This window comes from Hirundo rustica, chromosome 6 (genome assembly GCF_015227805.2).
Source record: "Hirundo rustica isolate bHirRus1 chromosome 6, bHirRus1.pri.v3, whole genome shotgun sequence".
Classification (NCBI taxonomy): Eukaryota; Metazoa; Chordata; class Aves; order Passeriformes; family Hirundinidae; genus Hirundo; species Hirundo rustica.
In genome coordinates this window covers 16,210,359-16,227,840 of record NC_053455.1, presented here as the reverse complement: position 1 = coordinate 16,227,840, position 17,482 = coordinate 16,210,359, and the positions used below count along the sequence as shown (strand labels likewise).

General features: G+C 36.8%; 1 protein-coding gene across 5 annotated transcripts; it reads right to left on the bottom strand.

Annotated features, from left to right (window-relative positions):
- On the bottom strand, positions 1-17,360 carry ATXN3 (ataxin 3). 5 transcript variants are annotated; one of them, XM_040067114.2, is made up of 12 exons: positions 16,573-17,070; positions 16,038-16,101; positions 13,585-13,749; positions 13,021-13,065; positions 11,653-11,738; positions 11,121-11,187; positions 8,679-8,766; positions 8,297-8,429; positions 7,108-7,283; positions 6,580-6,703; positions 5,731-5,819; positions 1-5,179 (listed from the first exon to the last, which is right to left on the bottom strand). In XM_040067114.2, the coding sequence occupies exons 2-12, from the start codon at positions 16,071-16,073 to the stop codon at positions 5,085-5,087; spliced, it is 1,104 nt and encodes a 367-aa protein (XP_039923048.1). In that variant the 5' UTR covers positions 16,074-16,101; positions 16,573-17,070; the 3' UTR covers positions 1-5,084. The 5 variants fall into 5 exon arrangements, with proteins under 5 accessions (XP_039923048.1, XP_039923050.1, XP_039923046.1 ...); XM_040067116.2 differs by lacking the exons at positions 16,038-16,101; positions 16,573-17,070 and adding an exon at positions 17,296-17,360; XM_040067112.2 differs by lacking the exon at positions 16,038-16,101.
- Between the last annotated feature and the right edge of the window lie 122 nt (positions 17,361-17,482).

The following is a 17,482-nucleotide window of genomic DNA, read 5'->3' as shown; positions in this document are numbered from 1 at the left end:
GAGAGAAACATTAGAAGCTATAATCATATTTATTTAAAAAAGTGATATCAAATACAACCATATATATTCATGCCTATTTGGAGAACATTTTCAAAATATTGAACAGTGCTGCCATTTTCCAGTCAAAACAATGACAAAGCATTTCAACTTTCCCTTTTTAAATCTTTTCAGTATTCTATGCTTTATGTACACAAAATAGGCAAAAATTATACAGGAATGCAGAGCCAAAGATGTGATATGGAAACAGTCTTGACAAAAAAATTCCTACTGAAAATGATTTCTAAAATGCACAACTATTAGGCAAGAGATGAAAAATTATTCCCTTACAAAATCCTAACTCTACACTGATTTGTACACAGGGGGTTTCATGTAGCAAAAAAAAAAAAAAAAAAAAAAAAAATTTTTAGAAAGTTTACATGCTTTAAAGACAAGATCAAGGTTTTTAACTTCCTTTTTTTTTTCACTTTGCTTTTGCACAGTGGCATTTAAATATTACATCCCTTTTTTCAAACTCTTACAAGTCCCTTCCTGAATTCACCCACTGGCTGTACTGAGGATGGGGGGAGATTAAAAGAAAAGTATAGTAATTATTTTTCTTAACAAAGAAAATAATGTCTAAGTATTTTGATTTGGTGAAAGCAGTTGAAAAGTCACATGTACTAACTCTGAAGAACTGCAGCTGGGGAAGAAGGTGGCTATGGCAGGTTAAATACTCCAGCATTACCTCAATCTCTAAAATACAAATAAGGCAAAATGTTTGTATGAAGATTTAAAAAAAAAAATTGCAGAAAAGCTTATGCTTTTAAGATGAAAACCTGGCTACAAGACAAAACTACCAATTTTAAACTGAAGAACTAAATATTTGGACCCAGCCAGTTTGAACGTATTAAGTATAATTCTCACTTGAACAAGTGATTGTGTGCATGGAATAGGTATGTATTTATTACATGCTGGACTTCTTTTGCGTAATGATTTGTGAATAATTATCAAGACTTTCCAGGACTTAAGTTCGTTCTATGCAGGGCAGTAATGGCTTACCAAGTACACAACATAATTTTCTTATCCTTGGATTCTTATTTCAATTCCTTTAAAAGTGATGTGCTGGTAACACAAATTGCAAAATACTTCTTTGTAAGGCTGAGTTCTAATTCTCTGATCCTGTTCCCCTATATTGTATTTTTCAGTACAAAGGCCACCATTTTTATGTTTTCATCATTATTTGAACCAATAATTAGTACTAGAAAACTTCACATTTTAGAACTGTAACATGTTAATTTTCAAACCTGTCAATTTTGTAATAAGACAAAGCAGCTTGCAAATGATATTTGTCTACTAGACGTCTGCAGAAGCCATTTTACCCCCCCACCTTTCTGTAATTTTGTAAAAGAAACAATAGTCCAACATTAAAACACTTCATAGATTTAAATTTGTATTGGTTATTTTCAAGTCATCTGCAGAGTAATAAAGTATGTCAAGTAAGAAGAGTACCTTAGCTGAAAATTACTCCTAAATTTGCTGCAGTTCTTTGAAGGGCACAGGAAGCCCAAATGTTAAAGTAAGCCAGTATTGTATCATATTAGTTTCAGGTCTAGAAAAATATAAGCATTTAAAACAGCTCATATTTGTACTTGCTGTGCCTAACAAGAATTGCATGCAAGCATCATTGCATTACAACTCTTGTTCCTCCTGCCCTCACTGTAATACCATAAAAGCAGTTTGCAGAATTAAACTTAGAGAATTAATTTTGGAATATATTTATTTCATCACCCCTGCCCCTTTGATTTCTACTGACAGAAAACCATAATCTATTTCACATGGTCCATTAACTGGAAAATAGTAAAAAATGGTTGAAGGAATGAAGTCCCTCAAATATAATTCTGTAATTAAAACAAACAAACCCCCCACCAAAAAAAAACCCCAATGTCTGCTCCCTTACACTGAACTTTGGCCTAAAGCTGTAACACGGGAAAAAGCCTGGCCCTTCAGCTTGCCAGGGTAGATAACACCGGAAGCACGCTCTAAATTAGTAAATTGGAAGCACAGTTAAGCAACACTGAGAACTGTTTATCACTGAAAGAATGCACACCAAAAAATGACAGCAGTGTTTTATTGACAGCTTCTTGGCAGGTCCAGACATTTTGAACTTGAGACCTGGGTTATAAAATACGTACTGTCAGCAATTAGTATGAGTCTTTTCCTCGGGTACAGTTCAAATAGAGACCCTGTCACTCCCTACAAGTCCTGAAAGGAGGTTGTAGTGTGGTAACGAGTGTCAAGGAGAGAGGAAATGGCCTCAGTTGGGTATCAGGAATTATTTCTGCCCTGAAAGGGCTGTCCACCATCGGAACAGGCTGCCCAGGCAAGTGGTTGAGTCCTCTCCCCAGAGCTATTTAAAAGAGGTGTGGCAGTGGTGCTTAGGAACATTACAGTTTCTGGTGGACTGGGCTGGATTAATGGTTGGTTTCTTACAGGTCTTTTCCAGTGACAGAATTACATGAATTAACATAAATTTAAAAAGCTTAAATTGCTCTGTCGTAACTGCTTCTCTAGATAGATGTGCCTACATCATTCAACTTGACATTTCTCTAAAAATCAAACTGGTATTTGTTGAGTGAGAGTTTCTCCACGGAAAGGGAAATGGTTGGCCCTGTGATCACTGACTCAGCTGCACCTTTAAGGCACTGACATTTTATATTCCTTCCATATTAAAATACTTGGGTGATGAAGTGACTTATGACATGAAAGTTCAAAGACAAACCTCCATGTTTTAGTGATTATAAAATCATGTAGTTGGTCTGGGTTACAGTCAGTGAGATTTAAGGGGCTGAGTTGTTTGTTTTAAATATAGGGCTGTTAGATCTATAGAAATAATATTTTATTATGTTTTTATAATAGAGGATAAAAGGTCTGGGTTCCAAGCACTGGCATCAGATTGCCAGTCTACACCTATTTATGAAAATGAGTCTTATTTCAGAATTAGTTTATGGCACAACCAAAAAAGAAAATTAAACTGAGTAATCAATGAGAAAAAAAAAAAAAAAAATCAGTGCTTCAGACACCTTTCTTGCTTTCAGTTTCATAGAAATTGCAAACTGAAAGCAGAAAAATCACACCCTGAAAAATACAGCATTTCAAAATGGCATATGCACACATGGAGTTTTAAAGTCATTGTTCGGCTACATTAATTTGAGACATTACAAATAATTATAATGTTAATGACATGATTATTTAAAAAAGGCAAAAATCTGTTTTTAAAAAGTAGTGCTTTCTCACATCAAAATCCATGTTGTGTAACACATATCAGTGGTTCTGGTGACATTGGTGAAAATCCAGCACATAGATAAGAAAAACAGAATTTAGCCCAATTTTGTATAATATAATAATATCCTAAGCTATCAGGAAACCATTGCTGTAAACAAATCTTTACTGAGAGGTTAAAAGCCCTTTCATGTACAGTACTACTTGATGCTGAATGTGTATTTCCATCTAGCTACCATTCATTTCCTACTGATTTTATTTAAATGTTACTATTGTGCAAAGATGTAACTTTAGAATATTTTGATAAAGAAAACTGGGGTTATCTATGAAAGATTCTTAGAATGCCTTTGCTAACTGTTAATGCTTTAACTGGACTACAGCTTCTATACTCTATCTACAACATATTTCCATATAATTTATATGTAAACAGAATTTGTATTTCAAGCACCATTTAGGAAAATGAAACATTTCTCTTTTGTTGCACTGAAGTTCCAAGTCAGGTTTGGTCACCCTGTTACACATTCATCCTGGATATCAAAGCAAATGTCTTACAACCAACAGCATAAGCTATCTCACATACTTGGCTTCCCAATTTTTCTCAGGATCAGAAACAACATGATAAAAAATTGTAAGGTGCGTGAATAAAGGCCATTCCTGAAAAAACTGCAACATTCTGACAGACACTCATAGAAAGCATTTCAGAAGAAACATCCACACAGGCATAAATATTCATTCTTGAAAGAGCTACTTGCACAGGGGTCATTTCAGATTGCAGGAATGCACCTCATGCGTGTGGCACCGACTTTATGGCATCTAAATGCCCTCCTACTTTCTCCTAGACTCAGTTACAGCTCTCAGTTCATACTGAAAGGCCAGAATGGAGGGTTGAGCTTGAAGAGGAAAACACTCTGGAAGAGGTAGAAAACAAAACCTGTTCAACCCAATTGAGTATATGCTGCTTTTGAAGTAAAAAGACAGTGGTTTTAAAGAGAAAGAACACAAGAAAACAACAATTAAAAACAAACAAGAACAAAACCCCAACCCAAATAAGGCAAGTTAGCTACTAAACGACAGTATGTTAAACATGGGCCTAAAATTTTACAACTGGAATTGAAGGTAAACCCAAAAATCGTTAGAAAGTCAGAAATCACTGAAAGACTCAGGAGTACCATAATAGTCAACAATACATTGAAAATTTTGTCTTAAATTGAAAAGTATGAAATTTATGGATTCGTGTTTCCTGCAGAATGGGTCATTTCAGAAGTGGACAGCAGGATCAAAAAGTTGATGTTAAGTCACTCATAAATAATTTATTTTGTGAGTGTTTGTTAAGATGAATGGAATTCAATTACTCTCCCCATTTTAGAGTGATCTATTAAAAAGAATTTATGAGCATAACTTATTACTTGTATCTGTTTTTCCATTAGACTGAAGAAAATAACTTGATGCTGTTTTCAGCACCATTTGTATCCTCTGCAGAATTCTTTAGAACAATTTAAACTTGCATTTTTAATGCAAGCTTTAAAAGCTTTACTTTTTTAAGTTACAGCTGCTCCCCTTGTCTAACTTGGTGTGAATAGTTGCAGTAATTTTAACACCACTACTCTTGTGAGCAGATGTTTTGTAGTAGGAATGCTGAATGCTACAGTTCTCTAAATTAGTGCAATCTTTTTCGTATTTGTAGATCCTCTCTAAACTGACCTCCAGGAACCCCCCTTTCATTTCTGCTTCCAGAACTCTGAAATGAACCCTGCTTGTGCAACATTCACACAGTAGAATTTTAATGGAGACTTAACTTTTTGACAATAAGAGGGAAAAAAATGATGTTATTTCTCCTCTTCTGAATTCAAGTGGTTTCTAACAGACTCCAGAGACATATTCATGGCTGCTTGAAGCATGTCTTCTTCACTCATATCACCTCCTAAAGACAATACACGCATACAAACTGTAATCAATTCACACTTCTTAACTACAGTTAAATGCTTTTGTTGTTCCCTTCATCCACACCCACATTTTCCTACCTCACTGACAAAACTGGTTTTGTTTTTAAAATCACTGAACATTTTGCAAATAGTTTTTCACCAACAACAGTCAGTTTGTAACAATGCACAATGACTTTGGATCACCATTACCTAACACTGGTAAGGTCTACACATGTTCTTTGAAAAACTGGTTCCAGTGATTTTGTGAGATACTACTCCAAGTTGTCATTCAACTTTAAAAGTAATTTAGAAAACAAACAATTGGGGTAATAGCAATGCTCTTCATTTTGAAATAGGATATTGACATTGAAAGGGAAACAGGCTTTTCAGGAAAGTGATCCTTTTCTTCACTGCCAATACAGTATTGGCTGTAATACACGATTAGAATGGCTGCTGAAGTGATGAAGTAGGTAGACAAGGAAAATTAAGAAACAACACAAAGATGAAAAAGACACATTTCAGTGTTGGATGTAAGGTCAAAAAACAATACCTTCACTAGGTTCTGGAGTGCTTGAACTAAGAGTTGCTTTGTCCTGTAGGTTTGGGGTCTGATCTTGCTGCTGTAGCTGTTGTTGCTGTCTGCAAGTGTCATAAATTTATTAAAGAATAAGATTAACATCAGTATGAGACTTGATTCAAGTTCATTTCATTGTAAGGAAGACCAGGATTCAGAAGTAGAAGCTGTTTGGTACAATAACACCCCCGTGCCCAAAATCTCTTTCATCCTTTCACCCTGCTAACCTTCAGATACCTATCTTCCTAGTATTAAACTCCAAACCACAAGGCTCTTTTCCCAGGATTTGGAAGCTCTGCTTCTAATCCTACCATGTGAAGTCTAACTCCTCCCCTCCATAGCATTTCTCCCTGGTCTTTATTTCATCTATTACTATAAGACAGAGATAAGGAAAAGCTACAATAACTCAACTATCTATTAAGAAGGTACACCAGAGTAGTAACAGAGTATGTACAATGCTTCTGTGTGATGCACTTGAGAAACATTCATTACCCAAAGCAAAGTGTTTGAGAAATAATACTTTTTGTTGGGATGGTAGTTGCAGAAATTCACAGGATTTAATTTAAAATACTTCTATAATGTAGTTTTTTTTTTTCTCCACAAGACTTGCAGTAGTAGCAAGACTACTGCGTTATAAACAAACACCCTCTTACTAGATGTTTCTTTGCAGGAACCACCTCAGAATAGTAAAATTCAGGTACTGTTAGGAAATCAGGTTAAGACAGAAAAGTTGAGCTGGATCTCAGTAAGAAACCCATCCACACCCCAAGAGCACTGAAAAATACAACATGTACTTCCACATGCAGTTTCTATCAGCTACTTTACTTTTCAAAATATGCTTGTCTTCTCCTTCGCAGTTCTTCTGAAGAAAGGGAGTCTGTCTGACTGCTGTGAGACGACTGAGGAACATTCTGTGGTAATGAGCCTGAGAGCTCACTTTGACGGCTACCTAAAAGCAGAACATGCCATATCCTACTAATTAAAGTAATACGAAGTAATTAAATGAAATATAACTTTAAAAAATGCCTTCAGACTTGAGGAGAAAAAGACTTTTTGGAGAACTAAGCACCTAGAGTAACTTTGCTTGATACCCTCTCTCCTCCTCACCTTAGGACTGCTCCCCTTTCCTCCTGCCACCTTTGCCAATTTGTTCTTCCTTGCTAATAATCAATATCAATATGCAAGTTACAACTTTTCAAAAAGCAGGAGGGAGATAGCTACAGGCAATCCTGGATTGTCCTTCCATGCCTCAAACCAGTCTTTCCAGAGATACTGACACATGCTGGAAAAAGTGCCTGACAAACTGCCAGAAGCTGCTTAAAGCACTGTTAGAAATTTGGATGAGCACTGCACCTTGCATGCTGAGCTGAATGGCTCTGCGAAGATCAGCTTCTTCATCCTCCATATCAATTTCCTGCCTACTTAGAGCCAGGGCTCTCTGAAAATTCTCTTCATCTTCATCTAACATGCTTGTTCCATCAAAAGGATGGTTAACTTCTATTGCTTGGTCCACATCACTTCTGGGTAACCTGTGAAATTCATACATTCATAGCAAAATTCAGACAGAAATTATATTAGATGTTATCATTGTTAACAGATGTTAACATCTGTTATATAAACAAGTATTTTCCTGAATAATGAAAAAACACGAAAGGGCTGCAAGCAACTGCTGAGCAACCTTAAAAGATATTTGCCACACATTGACCTCTAAAGCAATGCACATATTGACAAGAAGCTGTTAGATAGTAAATTGTCAAAAATTACAAGCCTGCAAAAAGCCACAATGAATGTTATTCAAACCTACTGCTATTTAAACAGTTACACCAGCAGAAAAGAGTGCATATGGTCTCCTCCTCAGGAGGCTTTGAAGGCCACACTAAAGCAACAGAACCCATGTAAACTGTACACACTTTCCGTGTACTGCTAATTATTACATCAATTTACAATGTCAGTTTAACTTTACAAAGGGGAAACAGTAATGAATTCCTCTGAGAAACCTAAAGCCTTTTTATCAGTGTGCAATTTGTTCACTATGAAAACTCAATGAAATCATTGCAGAAGCACGTAAAGTATTAAACTTATATGCTTTCAAGGATGTTTTATATTAGCAGAATGCATCAAAAATGAGCAACACAGCATTACAGCAAAATTCTTCCAAAAGGGAATGCTGTATGATTTATATGATGTGGAATTCAAAGATCAGTTTCTTATTCTTTTCTACTTATGACAGAATGCACAAACCAGTCTTTAATTATAATTAATTAAAGAATAATTACTATTAACAATAGTTTATAAGATTTGCTAAACCATTTTCTTCCCAAAGTAAAAAATCTGCACTAAATTATGCTTATGCACATGGAAAGACTCAATCCTTAATCAAGGCAGCTTTGACCCACTCAAAAATACACCATTTGTTGTCTATGAACTTGCTTTTACTGTGTGCAAAAGCAATAAATATTGAATTAAAGGAACTTCTTATTACTTCCAAATTACAAACCAATCACAGTGAACATGATTAAAATGAAATCTTTATTTACCTTACCTCTGATCTCTTGACTGTGCTGCCTCTTCTCCTATCAGTTTTGGTCGCTGCATCTGCTGTACCCGAATCATCTGCAGCAGCTGATCAGCCTCACAGTCTGGCAGGTCACCTTTTACTACAAATATGGAATAACCTGAGAAAAAGAAATCGTAAGTCTACAGAATTAAAGTGCAGATATAAACACTCTAAAATGCACGCTATATGGAATACAATCATGAGAAATTTAAGATGTAAGACTCTACCTTTCATTATAAGGACTTGGGTTATTTCACTATTTCAATCATCAAACTAAGGGTAGTTAACTGAATACTTAAGTTCTAAGAAATAATGATTATTACCTACTTTTAATTAATGAGATTTAACATCTGCAAGTTACTATTACCTTCCTGTTGTAATTGAGCCAAGAAAAGTGCAAGATATGTATCTGATATTAGTTCTGGACCCATCAAGAGAGAGTTCAAGTTAAACCACTGTAATTAAGAAAAAGAAAAGGTTGAGAGAACAAATTAGCATGAAGATTACTCGGTAATCCATTCCTGTACATTGTGGCAATTTTTTATTATGGACTATCTGAAAAAATCTAGTAAAATAAATTATCAAATTAAAGTTTTTTGAAGAGTAATACCTATACTGCTAAAGGTTATCCTTCAAATAGTCTAACAGGACATCTGAAGTGTTGAAATTAGTGCATGCTCTCTCCCCTTACTGAATACTGGTACCAGGGAAACACATTAAAACAGATAATCCTTAACCATTGTATTTTGATTTATTTCAGACATAATTCTGAAATTCTGCTTAATCCTAGTTTTAAACCTGAGACTAATGCAGTAAGAAACCCTTCATCAGTTAATGCTGTGTTTTAAGAAATTAATAGATACAGGAAACAGTCAGTTATTTCCATTACATACTTTCATTGAACATTCTACCTTTAATAGCTGGTGATGCTGAAAATTAGTGTTTACCCTTATAACTTTTAATCTTAAAAATTAACAAAAATTTACTCAAATTTAATATGCTGAGAGTACAACACTATATTACAACAGGGGACACTTCATATAAACATACATAACTCATTCCTAGTTCCCCAAAGACCATAACTAGTAATTTAAAATACTTCTAAACAGAAACAGTATTATACTTACATAAAACTTCTAGAGAGAAAATATATTCAATGTAAAACAAAATATTTTATCTTTAAACCTCTGTATATATTCCAATTAAGCTAAAGAACTTTTTTTAGACCTACTCATTCAATATTATCCAGAAAGCACTTCGAGTTAGTGAGAATTCTATCTCCATTCTCACAGAAATGCACTGATCTACCCAGACTTCCATATATGCACCCACAACCTGCAGCCAGGCCCATACAATGATAGAAGTGACTATCTATCACCCTGTCATGCAATCATTTCATTTGCCAAAAGCACTCTTTGCCACTAGGAAAGGGTAAAAAGACCAACTGTGTAGAAGAGTAGGGAAATAAAAATTTCTGTAAAAATCCTGATGGACAGACTACAGCAACTTTTAAAAGACATTATGGAGGAGAAAGTTTTGTTAAACTAATTTTGCTTTAACTGTAACAGGAGAAGCAGGTCAAATAAATCTAAGTCAACCTATTTTGTCAAATCTTCTCATTACCCTCTAGATAACAGACACCTAGTATTGTACTCATATGGTTACAAGCCACAAGCAAAAAAGGAAACAGGAAACCCCCCTCCAGCTTAGGATGTCTTGGGTTAGAATGCTCTCTCAAAATTCCACCCAACACGGTTGCATTGTATAAAAAGCATTTCCATAATTTTAAGAGAACATCCAGCCTTTTTGATATCAAATAAACAAACATGAAAAATGCCAGTAAACATTATCCATACTTTTAAACTAAAGCAGAACAGTAGAGTTTAGTTCTCATTCACAGGTGATTTTTCTTTTTTTTTTAATCTGGATGACAACATAAGTAGCCAGAACTTGCAAAAATGAACCAAATGGGCAAACAGATTCCTGTCCCACTATTAGACTCTAAAAGCTGTTTTCCATGAATGTTTTCTATGAAAAAAAGCCCTGAAAAAAACCAAACACCAAATCAGCTCATGTTGTATAAAAGCTTATGAAGTATGATCCAGAAAAATGATTGGTGACTGAAATAAAACACTGAATTGGTGTTGTAAGGAACATGGACATGAACTGAGCTGGCACATATGTACCATATACTAATATGGCCACACCCTATCTTTAATAACTATTTCCTGTTTAGAATACAATTGTTTCAAAGTTTTCTATAATAGTACAAAGATGAGATTCTATGTCCCCGAACCTCATTCTAATGGATACTCTTTTGAGTATCCATTATTATCCATCAAAATCTTGAACCTTTCCTCATATCTAGTGCCCATTTAAATAAACAAAATTATTTTACAATGCTAATCTCTTATTGTATTAAGATGAGTTTGAATTCTGTAGGGATCCTAATCTTTGTTCTCCCCCCGACCCTCCAGTACAATTTTTCTTCAGTATTTCATGCAGAAAAAAAAAAAAAAAAAAAAAAGAAAAATAGCATAAGTAGTCACATAAGACCCTACCAGAGCTGCAGCTCCCTAAAGGACAGATTCACTAGGGAATTGATCCTACAGTCTTTTCCCAGGCTAACATTTACAATGACCTGCCTGGCATTTTTGTCATAAAACAAACATTTGCCTTTTTAAAAATATGGGATACTATTAAACCAAACTGCAGCAAAAGCTTGCAAAAGGGAAGCACAATCTACTTGCAACCACTTTTCCACACCCATTTCTGAAGTAAATTTTAAAATAAAAAAAGACAGTGTCACCTGTTTTCCTAACTTTCGAACTGTAAACCAGTGTTCCTTATAATTACAAATAAATGATTTTTCATTTCTGTAAAAAGAAAAACAAAAGGCATAAATAAAATTAAATACTCTAAAATCAGAGTACATAATAATGTTTAAGATCTTTGCTATCACTAATTCAAACTTATTTAATCAAGTTTCACTAATACAAGCATTGATGTTACGTTACAGAATACCCATACTGCTTTTATAACATTCAGGAAGTTGTCAGTATCACTGAAATCTCCATATACCTGTGATGCCAAGATACTAAAATATCATGAAAGCACAGAGGACAGATGTTCTCATGCACCCCCAAAAAGAAAAAAGAAACAAAACAAAAACAAAAAAAAAAAACAAAAAACAAAAACAAAACAAAAAAAAATCACAGCCGGGGTGATACAGACATCAAAATGAAACAGAGCATGAAACAGCAATTTTAAAGAAAGATTTAAAACATAGATTAAGAGGTGTTTTTTTGTAAAATAAAAGGCGGGTGCTAAAAGAGTCTTACATAGGATCGATCCCAAGTCTCTGGTACTCTGGGCTGTTGAAGAGGATTAGTTCTAAACCCCACACTTTCAAGGCATTGCTTATAACCTGTCAAAAAAGAACACTTCATGAGTCAGACTAGTTCAAATCTAAACTCAAGCAATGCAACCATCTTAGCCACATTAGCCAATTACAATTATACTGTTTACATAAAACTTAGACTTCAAAACATTGCCAGGAAACCTAGGGAACACGTTACTCAAAATGCAGGTGTCATGAATCTACATGCAAGAATAACAGTCACATCCTATCTAAGGAGAAATAAAAAACCTAGGATTTAACTCAACTGTGTTAATGAGCTTTCTCCCCCAAACAAAGTTGTATTTTCACCTTCCATAGGCACTTTGTGAATTGTCATCTCTCTACTTGCTCTGCCCTTACTTGCCCTCCTTCCATATTATCTCAATCTTTCTTCACAGTAACTGTTGGAAATTTTGTACCACAGGATTATCACAGTATCAGTCAGTTTACTGATCTGAGTACCAACTCTTTTACAATAACTCTTCAAAACTATATGAAATAATGCTGTAGGAATTTTCAAGTTAACAATTCAAATTCCTTTCAGCAAGCCAACTGTGCCTCAAATGACAAAGCAATGACAGGACAAAAAAGTAGAAGCATTTTTTCAGCTACTGAAGCAGCCCAAAGATGGCAGGGAAGCCAAACTGTTAATGATTTCTTGCTAAAAAGAAAAACAGCCCAGTCAGCCATAAGGAAGAGAGGCTCTTGAGGGAGTCTGGAGCATTGACAAGTACCACTGAAAGCCTGGGAGACAGCCAGAGATGCCTAGAGTTCTAATCTAGACAAAAGCTCCAATCTGGTGTTCAAAACTTTTGTTTTTGTTATTCTGGTTTAAGTATTTATTGATTACTTTTCCCCTATGGCCTTAAAAAAACCCCAGAAACACTAAAGAAAAATCTGCAGAAAAAAATCACTGTCATAACACTGTAACCATTGCCAAAGGCTTTCCAGTCTATAATTTGAGAAAGCTATCTGAATTCTGCTTTTTCACCTGCAGTCTGTGGAAGCCAAGGTCTACACCTGAAGGTGTAGAAACAAGAAACAGCTTTGAAGTCAAGCTTATGGCCAGCAGGTGCCACTTCACAGTTCCTGAATCCATATTTCTCCTATGTGTTTGACATCCCATGAACGGAGGAACTGCAAGTCACTGTTCTGAATGGAAAACACTCTGACCATTTGGAAGTCCTACACTAATCCCATCAAGGCCATAAACTGGTAACTAGATGGAAAAGCTCAATGCCATTTAAATTATATAAGAGAACATACATTGCATAAATAGAAAATGGTGTCAGAAGAGAGCTGTGCTTACTTGAATTGAGAAGAATCCACTATCATCCATATTTACAGAAGGCTGCTGCTCAATGTGAAGTTGGGACGGAGAAAAGGGAAAAATGGTATAAGCATAAAAGGCCAAAAATAACTGAGTTTTGAAAAATGAATGTAACTGCAGATTCTTAAAGCAACAACCTATGTCCTTTTCTGTAAGGCTGATTACAGTGCCCCAAATGTGCATATCAATTTAAAACTTAAACCTTTAGAGATATTCAGTGCTTAAAGGGCAGACAGACACAGGAAATTCTGTTCCTATCTGACACTGGCTTACAAAAACAAAAGGCAAATTACTGATCCTCCTCATCATGCCTGAGCTTCCTACTCATAAGATGAGGGTGGAGTTATATTTCTTTTTGTAGAATTACTATAAAGCTGTACTAGTAACATTTGAAAATGCCACATCCAAGATGCATGAATGAAAAGGCCTAAAATTTCGCACTAGTAAATTAACCTTGTCCAGCTATGCAAGAATAGCAGATCTGTGCCAGACAATATTACATTTCAGGCAATATCAAACAACTTCAAATGAAGCTAATTTTACCTGTAAAAATGTTCTGTATTCTTCACTAGATACTCCTCCCTCTGCCATTCTCATCCTTTCTTCCTCATCCAATTGCTGTGCAATAGAGGATAACTCAACAGGACTGAAGTATTCCCCTTGCAGCAAATTGTTCAGACAATGTTGAGCACACAATGAGCCTTCTTGCTAATAATGGAAGAGAAAAAAAATAATAAAAGAAAAAGAAAAAACCAAAACACCAACCAACCAACAAACGAAACAGAACCAAAAAACCAAAATAACCAAAACAAAACAAACAAACAAATCAACCAAACACCAAGGTTAATTCAAACTCTGTAAAATGACTCATTCATTCTGGCAAACTTCCTGTCCTCCCCACTCATGCAGAATACACATATTCTTTCAAAGTATTACACTGCAAGTTATAGAATACAATCCTCTCATCAACTTGATGGGAAAAAAACCAACATGCATACTACCTTATTTCCTTAAGAGAAATAAATTTCATCTAAAAATTGTTTTTGAAAACACCATAAATATTGCCAATGACCCAACAAATCACAGAGACTCTGCAACCATCAGACCAATGGATTCTACCCTCTTCCAAAACATCAATACATGAAAATCAAACAGTTTAGATCTCTACTTCCTAGGAACACACATTTTCTGTATTAGACTTTTTTTTTTTTAACTTTTCTTCCCTTCCAGGTGTGACTGTTGACAATCTGCTCTCCACGTTATTGCTGAGAAAATGATTAGGAGCTGCAGGAACAGTAAAGCTCCTTTTCCATACTCCATTAAATTTACATATAGGAAGTAGATAAAACAAGGTAATACCACTAGTTTGATAATCTTGAAAAGTGATTGGGAAACAAGAAAAAAATATTACATTTAGCATATTAAACAATGAAAATATTTTTTATTGTTAGACTATTTAAATAAAAAACACTTCAGATATTTTGTTACATATCCAGCACATTACAGGTACTAGAACTACGGTGTAACATTTTTAAAACATCAGTGTGAATTTTAAAAGAGCTAATTAACAATGTCAGTCATGATTTTGTAGTACAAATTTTAAAAATCTCTGACCTGAATGAATGCATGATATGTTCCATCATTTTCATATGTTAGATAAAATACTGCCTTGTTAAAAGAAAACCACAGTATAAACCAACCAAAGCACTTTCCCATAAAAAGCAACCTCTTTCTACAAATAACTGAACTCCAGGTGCAAGACAAGTAACATCAATTTTAAAATCCTGCTTTCCTCTTTTGTTTTAATCAGTCCTTATTTTTATTTACATTAACGACTCTACTACACATGTGCTTTGTCAAAAACAAAACCCCTCAAGAACAATACAAAACACCCCTCTCTCAAGCCAAACCCACAGAAGCTAAGAATACAAGAGTATGCCTTTGAGGAACATTCTTTAAATTTCCATAAAAGCACCATACCAATCATATGTAGAATTCTCCCATGATCTCCCTTACAGCTCAAATGTCGAAAGTTCCTTTTACTCCAGAATGTTCCTATGGCTTCATCACTCAGTTGAGCAATGAGTTATTAAAGCTACACTGGCTGTACAGCCAGGCTTCAATGGAATCCAGAAACCTCCTCCAGCTCATGCCCTTCCTGCAACAAGAAACTCAAGACTGAACACCAGCTTCTGTCCCTCTGGGACCACATCCCTATTGCTGGCCATGTGACAAAACTGTGACAGAAGAACCTGCCCAACAATCACAGGCTTCCCCACTACAATTATATGAAACTGGTTTAGAAACAGAGAGATAGTAAAATACTACTGAAAATTAGTTGTATTAGATGCTTACATCCTAATTTTACTAAAAGGATCCTTCTGTACTTGTACAGCATAATCTGAAAGTAATAAACCTTTTCATATGTGAAAGTTATACACACTAAGTGTCAAATGCAGAAGACAGATCCTACAGTATTTAACTGACACAAACTTCCACTGTTTTGTGCAGAGAACAGTGCTTCTTTTCCATAACCTGAAATCCCCTCACAGAAACCTCTCCTGACATTTTATGTGTTTTCAATCACTTGCATCTTATCAAGGAAAGGACAAACTTCTAAGATTGGGACTCCTGAAGCCCCATACTTAAATCCTACTTTCTGCAAATGTCATTTCTCTCTATAAATGCCACATTGCTGGTTGTTTTATTAGATTTTCTTAATAAATACCAGCTTTCTCGTATCTTTTTTATCAAAACAACTGAGGTATGCAGATTCAGGAACATGCAGCACTCCAAAATATTTTGACAGCACTTGATGGGGGAAAAATACCCCTTAAGAAAAAAAGACAGTAATTCAGTTAGATATTCCCTAAAATAATAACAGAATAAAAAATATTTGATGCTCCAACTTAAAACACATTCAGCAGCAATTTTTAAAATGTGTTACTAACTTATGGGGGAGCAGGTACGTTTCAAATGAGAGAATGTCGACTCACCATTCCCCAGAATGCAGAGGAACTGCAAGTTACCATCACCTTGTAACGGTGAATGTACCATGATCTGTCACATCAATTTCATAAGTTGCGTTATTAAACTAGAAAACAACTTAATAGTAAAAAGTCAATTTATATTGTCATAAGCTAGGCCATGAAAGAGAAGAGTACATTTTGTTAAACTGTTTTTTCAAAGCCAGACTGAAGGTCACTGAAGCAGAGGCCATCACAGCTGAAATCCAGCACTCGCCCTCCAAACAGCAGCTACTTAACACCACAACGCTTGCCAAATGTTGCAACCCAAACCTACTGAGAAAGAACACTCCTCAGTTTCTATGGATTTCAGAACAGCAATTTTTTAAAGGAAGGTGCACAGCTATCCTACTTCACTTCTTAGGGAAACCAATCCTACACATCAAAACAGAGTAACAGAACTAGTGTTAAGATTAATACAATAAAGTTGAAGAGACATCGGCAAAGTGCAAGAGAAAAAATCCAATTATAATTTGAACCGCATTAAAACAGAAATAGGTCATACTTGGGAACCTGGATAAATCACAGCAGTTGACAGAAGCATTTGTCCTCCAAAACAAGAACTACTGTTCGGCACACAGAAGCGCACTATATGAACTGCGATTTCCTTAGAGGCTCTCCCACACCCTGCTCGTTACACAAACACAGCCAAGCCAGGCTCGCTGACGAGATAGGTCTGACAGCACAGGGACGGGACAGCCTTGCCTGCCGCTGCATATCCTCATATCCATTTCTCAGCCGTGCGAGCTCTCTCTCAAGAAACACAAGTAGCTGCAGCATACATCTCCCCACACTCGGGGGCTGTTTCTGCAGTCCTCAGAACATAGTCCCCAAGCAAAAGCGGACGCCGAGGCTCAGCCCTGACTCTCCTTTCCCTGCAGGGCTGGCAGCATCCAGCCGGGACGGGCCATAGGCACAGGCACCGTCGCGCGAGGGTCCCGGCTCTCCCCGAGGCAGAGGACAAGCCACTGCCTAAGGCTGGAGGGATGCCAGGGAGGGGCAGCGCGGCCCAGCCCGACATAGGCCGAGCGCACCCCGGGGGCTGCGGGGACTGCCCGCGGTCAGCGCGGGGACGGGAGGCCCAGCCACCGCCCCAGCAGCGCCTCAGGGAGAGCTCGCGCGCCTCCCCCGTCTCGGCGGCCCGGACGGCCACAACCGACGGCGCTGCGCCCAAGGCGGGCGGGCAGAGGGGCGAGCGGCGGGACCCGCCAGACCCTCACTCACTCACCCGCTCGTGGAAGATCGACTCCATGTTTACTATGGCGGCCGCAGCCCCCGCCCCACGTGACCCGCCCGGCCAATGGCAGCTCCCGCCGCCCCCGGCCGCGCAGGGCAGGCCCCGCCGGCTGCGCCCGGCTCGCCCGCCGCGCTGGCGCCCCCTGCCGGGGAGGAGGTCGGCGGGCTGGGCTGCCGCT

Excerpts from the sequence above, each read along its gene's own strand:
- ATXN3 (XM_040067112.2), bottom strand. The coding sequence starts at position 16,611 with ATGCTTCTGTCAACTGCTGTGATTTATCCAGGTTCCCAA. Across the intron at positions 11,188-11,652 it reads AGACTTGGGATCGATCCTAT|AAATGAAAAATCATTTATTT; the intron begins GTAAGACTCTTT and ends TTCTTTTTACAG. Across the intron at positions 7,284-8,296 it reads GCACAGTCAAGAGATCAGAG|GTTACCCAGAAGTGATGTGG; the intron begins GTAAGGTAAATA and ends TGAATTTCACAG.